This window comes from Engraulis encrasicolus, chromosome 17 (assembly GCF_034702125.1).
Source record: "Engraulis encrasicolus isolate BLACKSEA-1 chromosome 17, IST_EnEncr_1.0, whole genome shotgun sequence".
Classification (NCBI taxonomy): Eukaryota; Metazoa; Chordata; class Actinopteri; order Clupeiformes; family Engraulidae; genus Engraulis; species Engraulis encrasicolus.
Genome location: NC_085873.1, coordinates 3,990,661 through 3,998,160, shown reverse-complemented (window position 1 = coordinate 3,998,160; position 7,500 = coordinate 3,990,661). Strand labels below are relative to the sequence as shown.

The 7,500-nt window shown below is 43.7% G+C and overlaps 1 protein-coding gene across 1 annotated transcript in view; it reads left to right on the top strand.

Annotated features, from left to right (window-relative positions):
• Positions 1 to 7,500, top strand: part of LOC134467602 (choline O-acetyltransferase-like) — a 24,088-nt gene that overhangs the window by 7,271 nt on the left and 9,317 nt on the right. The window contains exons 5-8 of the mRNA XM_063221444.1: positions 703 to 913; positions 5,488 to 5,665; positions 6,205 to 6,297; positions 6,331 to 6,407. Coding sequence (XP_063077514.1) covers positions 703 to 913; positions 5,488 to 5,665; positions 6,205 to 6,297; positions 6,331 to 6,407 — 559 coding nt within the window. The remainder of the gene's footprint in view (positions 1 to 702; positions 914 to 5,487; positions 5,666 to 6,204; positions 6,298 to 6,330; positions 6,408 to 7,500) is intronic.

The window sequence follows — 7,500 nt, the reverse complement described above, 5'->3', positions numbered from 1 at the left end:
GTGTGTGTGTGTGAGTGTGTGTGTGTGTGTGTGTGTGTGTGTGTGTGTGTGTGTGTGTGTGTGTGTGTGTGTGTGTGTGAATGAATGGGCTTAATGTGTACGCCTGCAGCACAGCGTACAGTATAATGCTCTTCTCCAGATGCCTTTGCCCCTTGGGACGCATCAAGGCCCTCTGTGCTGAGTAGTTCTTTATGAAGAGAGTGCATTCCTATAGAAAACTCATCCAACTGTGTGTGTGTGTGTGTGTGAGAGAGAGAGAGAGAGAGAGAGAGAGAGAGAGAGAGAGAGAGAGAGAGAGAGAGAGAGTGAGAGAGAGAGTTGTGTGTGCATGTGCGTGCATGCGTGCATGCGTGCATGCGTGCGTGCGTGCGTGTGTGCGTGCGTGTGTGCGTCTGTGTGCGTGTGTGTCTTTGAAGCTCTTATTTACATATAATTTGTAGAAATGTACCAAACAAGTTCTGCAATCTAATCAACTGCATAGGAAATACACCCAAAGGGCGCGTGCATAGGATACCATTTTATACAGTATGTCATAAAAGGGGGATTATGTGTCTTATATTCATTTGTGTGTGTGTGTGTGTGTGTGTGTGTGTGTGTGTGTGTGTGTGTGTGTGTGTGTGTGTGTGTGTGTGTGTGTGTGTGTGTGTGTGTGTGTGTGTGTGTGTGTGTGTTAATCTGTACATCTGTGTGTCGTATCTACAGTGGGGCCTTCCCCGTGGAGCAGGTGCGTGGTCAGCTGACCCAGGGCGTCCAATGGGACCCGCTGTGCATGGACCAGTACACGCGCATCTTCGGCTGCCACCGGAGGCCCGGCCCAAAGCAGGATGCGCAGCTGGGGCCCGAGCCCTCCGCCGGCACCGGCACTGGTGCCAAAGCCCGGCCAGAACACATCGTAGTTGCCTGCAAGAACCAGGTTAGAGCCAACTTGGTTTACAATCGTGTATCTCAAGAAGGGGCTCTACTGCCCCCCAGAGGGCATTAGGGAGACCTAGAGGGGTGTTACAGTTTTTCTCGATTGGTTTGGCTCATTTCTTGAAACTGAGATGACATTCCTATAACCATTGGGTCATTTGGCCAAACATTCTTACACTTCTGCACAACAGTTCAGATAACTAGCAAAATGTCATATACCTCCCAAAACACCTCATTCTTGCATCAGCACTAAACCGTCTCACATATAAATAGTCAGTACCATCAAAATGGCATAGATCCTTCTCAATTGCTTTGGCTCATTTGCATTCATTTAGTCCTTCTGTCAAAATAAACTGGATGGTTCAGCATAACTACATGGATCCTCATCACTCGCTCATATCACCCCAAAAACAGTTTACCCATGTGTCAAAACTAAATTTCTTCCCCACATATATCATCAGTACCCCCAAAATAAATTGTCCCTTTGCCATTGTGTAAGCACTGCCAGTCAAAATGGTTAGGTGTTTTATCTACGTTTATCTACGTAACAGATTTCGACTATGTATAAAAATGAAAAAGTGAGTGAAACCATTGAAGTTTGACAACACAGATAATTTACCAAGGACATTTATCAGTAACTTTCTTTACTGTAAATTCATATACAGAAAGTAATGCCCATATATCACAGGTTTCTCATGGGTTTGGCTCATTTCTCAAAACAGAGATAACATTCACAAAATAACATGGACAAATGCCAAAGCAACTAGCAATTGTTCAAAACAGAATGTCGTTTGAAAAAATGTCATGAAATTAGCCAAATAACAGAGGAAACTGTAGTATACACGGTTGTAAAATTATTTTCTACTAACTAGTAAAGTTACAATACCATCTGACCTGTTGAACATTTACTATGTAATGAAATTCTTTAAAAAAAAAAAAAAATACGATGTCCTTGACTGTTTTGGGAATTGCGTAGACCACTTTGCATATGATGACTTACACAATGAAATAATGCTGACGTGTTTTGGAGAGGGCAACCATTAGACTGAGAATTGTCTAATTCGTTTAGATAAGCAAGGTCAATTTATTTGGAAAATGTGCTAAATCTATGCTGAATGTGTCAACTGAAGGGTATTTGTACATATCCATCTGCAGAGATGTACTAAACATTTGAGACATGTACAAAGCATTTGATATCTGATGAAAGCAATGAAAAATGCCATTCTGTTTTGGGAAATTGTAAGTTGGTTTGGGGATTTGTCCGTGTTGTTTTGAGAATGTCATCTCAGTTTCGAGAAATTAGCCAAACCAATCGAGAAAAACTGTAAGAAGGAAGCGTAGGTGGACGGCGCTCTGTTGCCATTGGGGGGCATTAGTTTATTTATTTTTAATACTACAGGGAATGTTGACAGGCCTATGGTGAGGTCAAGGGGCGTTGGGAGGCCTATGATGAGGTCAAAGGGGGCATTCGTTCAAAAACGTTTGAGAACCTCTGGTGTGTGATGGGTGCTATTAGTAAGGGGGAATGGGGGGGATTTTTAAACCAAGATTTTTAGTCATAGTTGAATGTAACTCCATTAATATTGCTTAAAATCTGACACATCTGAAACAAATCACACCTGGCTGTAGTCCTAAAAATCAACTGCAGGAACTCTGGGTTATTTCTGTACTGCAGGAACTACAGGAACTGGCAGTTATTTATAGAAAGTCGAATGTACAGCAGAGGCACACCTTTGAGCACAGTAGCCTGGCCGGACGAGGCTGACGTGAGCTTCATGGTTGCCATGCCCAGGATACTGTCTTATCTTTCCAATTAGGATTGGCAGATTGCTGGCCAGTAAATGAGGGCTGTGCTTGTTTGTTTGTTTGTTTCCGGCATGGCATCATTCTGGGTGATCCTCCACATCAGATATCATCTCGATCACATCACTTATTAGGACCTGATGAACAACACACACACACACACACACACACACACACACACACACACACACACACACACACACACACACACACACACACACACACACACACACACACACACACACACTCTCTCTCTCTCTCTCTCTCTCTCTCTCTCTCTCTCTCTCTCTCTCTCTCTCTCTCTCTCTCTCTCTCTCACACACACACACACACACACACACACACACACACACACACACTCACACACACACAGACACAGACACACACACACACACACTATGTATGTGGATAGGTGCCCTGCACACAATGGCAAGGCAGATGCATACACATGAAGACACAATGAAAACATACTGTACAGTATAGTACAAACACACACAGCCACACACACATACGTGCGTGTGTGCGTGCGTGCGTGTGTGCGACAAGGCAGACTAACTACATTATAGCTGATTGGATCTGCCACTCTGTCTGAGAGTCCACTGCATGGCCAGCAAAAATAGCCACACACACACACACACGCACACACACACACACACTGCGCGCACACACACACACACACACACACTCATACACGCACGCACACACACACACACTCCCACAGAATGATCTCTGACTGCAATCACAGGCCACTACTCCACTCCAGGTGGCTCTTGATGCCCGTTATTGGCTGGCCCAGGCAGGGGCAGAGGGGACACATAAGCAGGGCCGCTTCAAGGATACCGGACCTCTAGGCAAAGAGGGACTTGGGCCCCCATTTTTTCTCTTGAATGGGGAGGGGCCCCCTCGTGAGAGATTTTTGATCAGTAATATTGAAGCAGTATCCTTGCACTTGTTGGTCATTGAATGTATGTAGGGAGGTAGGGGTGGGCGATATGGCGATATTAAATCGTGAATCGTGATATTGAGTACAAGATCGTCTCGAATCTGCCAAAGTGGAGAAATCGTATAGATCGTCTTGCAGTGAGGATGTTTACTATCAGTGTCAGAGTGATGTTTACTTACTTGTGTTGCTGTCTTCACTTTTATTCTTTACATTATTATACTCCAATTGTGCACTTTATGAGAGTGGCATCATTGCGTTAACATTTTATTAACTGCAAATTACAAGTTGCAAGTATATGAAAGTTGTTTGTTCTTCTTCTTCTGAAAGGGTCAGCTGGGCCTCCTTGGCAATTGCCTAGTGTTCCTGCCTGGTTTGGACAGGCCTGCACATGAGTGGTTTACTTGTTGGGTTTTACGGTAATCACAGGCTTTTAATCACATCAACAGAAGATGGAAAAAGACAGCTTTTTTGTTTTTCATAAATCAGCACACAGACATCCACGAGTGCTTTACGTAATGACCTTACAGAGAGCCCGGAATCACTGATTGCTGTCTAGTCAAGATGTTGTCAAGATGTCCTACACAATAAATGCTGCAGTGTGAATTAAACACTTGCAGAGTAACACCAGCGAGGAGAGTTAATTGCTGAATTCAACTCTTTAGGTGATAGATTAACACAGCAAAATAGTACAGTGTGTGATGGCTTTCAATTGTGCACCAGTCAAATTAGCTTTTGGAGACCCATGATGCTATTTTAAGCCTTCATTTTGAGTACCATTATCTTCATTGTTGCTATAATTGGGCAATGGCTGTTCATTACGGGTTAGAGTTCAAACAGGTGCACACTACTGTGTGCTTTTTATAGCTTTTACCGGACCTTGGCTTTGGTTGAATTCATAATGGCCCTTGTTGACAAAAACTAACCACACAAACAGAAGAAATATTTCTTGACTACTGCTGGTGAGCCTTCAGATTGTAGTGTAATGTGGCTGGAGTTTTACCTGCTTTCTGTATTTTTTGTATCTCAATTCTTTGCATGCTCTTGGACCCTACTTAACATGCTCAAATCTGGTAAGCTAAATAATATCTAGTTATTAGTAAACTGATGCAATTGAACTTGCTAATGAACAAAACTAGGACTACCTGGAGTTTTATTTTTGCTTCTCCATTCCTTTTTGATTTAATACATTTATGGTTTTTCTCTTTCTAATGTGTGTCAGTTCTTCTAATAAACAGCAACAAATAAGCAATCGTATGATATGTTTTGTGTCAGCTGTGTGTTAGTTCGGTGATACTACCATATAGTGCTGTTGGTTATCAAAGGTGTTCATGTACAACATCCCAAATCCCAGAATCAGGGGTATGTTTCTCAATATCGTCGTTGCTAATCAGTTAGCAACTTAGTGGGTTGCCTATGGGAAATTGCATTGGAACCAAGTAGTGTAAGTTGCTCTTTAAGTAAGTTGCTCTTAGTTAGCAATGATGTTTTCCAGAACCAGGGTCCAGGACTTACCTACTGATGGCCAGTTTAAATAAGAAATGAACAACGGTACTACACTTTGCCTTTGTGTGTGTGTGTGTGTGTGTGTGTGTGTGTGTGTGTGTGTGTGTGTGTGTGTGTGTGTGTGTGTGTGTGTGTGTGTGTGTGTGTGTGTGTGTGTGTGTGTGTGTGTGCGCGTGCATCAGTTCTTCGTGCTGTAGGTGATGCGGAAGCTTGAAGCTTGGTACAGAGCCTCTCTAAATGGACTTGCCATGCGAGTGAACTGACCATGAAGACACCGAGACACGTACCTGATCTGATTAGACTTTGTCTGTTTTTTCGCTCCTCAGTTCTTTGTGCTGGAGGTGACACTAAGGTCCTGTCAGCTAGAGGAAGCGGAGCTTATGATGCAGCTGGAGCGCATTTCCAAGATGGCGGCCAACGAGGAGGAGCGCGTTCCCCCCATGGGCATCCTCACCTCCGAGGGGCGCAACGACTGGGCACAGGCCAGGGAGTTCCTCATGAAAGGTACAGTACGCATGAGCGAACCCACACACACACACACACGGAAGCAGACGGATACAGGCTGGGATGTACAAGCACACACACACACACACACACACATACACATACACACAGACGGAGACACACATACCTAAATGTATACGGCGCGCGCACAAACACACACACACACACACGCACACACGCACACACACACACACAGTATTTTGGTCGCCTGCAGGTGGCGCTAAACACACACCATCATGTGCATCTAGCGTTGACGGGAGGGGGGTGGAAGGCAGGTTTCCATCTCTGATTGCTTTTGTTAGTGTCTTCTAATCAACATTTATTATCAAAATTTTTGGCGCGCACCCTTAAACATACAGTAGTCCAGAGTTGCATAAACAAAAGGTGACGTCACGAATGCAATTACAAGTCTAGTAGTACAACATTACATAGAAGTTGCAGCTATGTAATATCATACTACTGGTGTTGTTATTACATCTGTAACAGCACTTTTACTTCCACTTTATACAGCTCTGCTTGTGTCCCTTCTTTTGAAACAGATGCCACCAACAGAGACACGCTGGACATGTTGGAGCGCTGCTTGTGTTTGGTGTGTCTGGACGAGCCGAGCGGTGGTGACGGTGGTGACGGTGGTGGCAGTGACGGAGGAGGTGACGACGAGTCAGAGCGGGCCATGCTCATGCTGCACGGCGGGGGCCACGGCAAGAACGGGGCCAACCGCTGGTACGACACGCCAATGCAGGTTAGACTGCACTGCCAGAGAGAGATGGGACCTACCGGTATACTGTGTATGTATGTAGTCTATGTATGTAGCAATACAAAATAATGCATTTTATTTATAGGCGCCTTTCAAAACACTCAAGGACACTATACAAAGAAAAGCAATAGTAAAAACAAGACACATTAAAAGCTAAGAGAATGTTAACACAAGAGAAAAATACGTTAACAAAGTCATGATGAATATGCTAGCTGAAACAGATGAGTTTGTAGAGTATTGCATGCTCTTATCCTGATTGTTTGTTTCTTGGGATTGGGTGCTCTTTAGTCCAAGGTGTTGTACATCCTGGTTCAAAAATGAGATTAAATTCTCTGAGTAGGGCACTCCAAATTAGAATGTCTTCATTAATTTGAACAAGTCCTACATGGACATATTAAAAACATACTGCCCTGAAGAAGGCCGCTACGTGTGGGCCTTGTTTTTAATATGTCCATGTAGGACTTGTTGAATTAATAAAGACATTTTAATTGAACACAGTTAAATTGAACACAGATGAGTTTGAGTCTGGATTTGAACAGGGGTAGAGAGTCAATATTGCAGATGTCTGGGGGAAGTGCATAGCTACATTCCAGAGCTTTTCATTTGAATAGCCCAGGCAGGCAGCTGCTAAGCTAGACCACGAACTTCCCATCCGTAGCCACCCCATATATGATTGTCTCTCACACTATCATTGGTGAAGATAGTAGTGACGTAGCACGTTAAGTCCAAACCCTGGACGAAATACCCTAGAATTTCTTCGTCCCATAAGGTCACAGTCAAACTTGTACCTTGACATATTCTAGTGGCTGGCCCAGCATTTTATTTTTGTGAGTCATTCACATAGCTCACGTACCTGTCCCCACAATAAAAGGGTTAAAGAGATATATTGACATTCTTTATGGGGCAACTTCATTTTTCATGGGGCATGATGAGTGACAAAGGAAAAGTAATCCATTTCCCCAATAATCCAAAGCATACCTTACAAAGCCATACCACCTGAAAAACTAGTCTCTAACCTTTTGCTACGCACTGTATGTGCAAACAAACGATTCACTCATTCAACCACCCCACACATGGG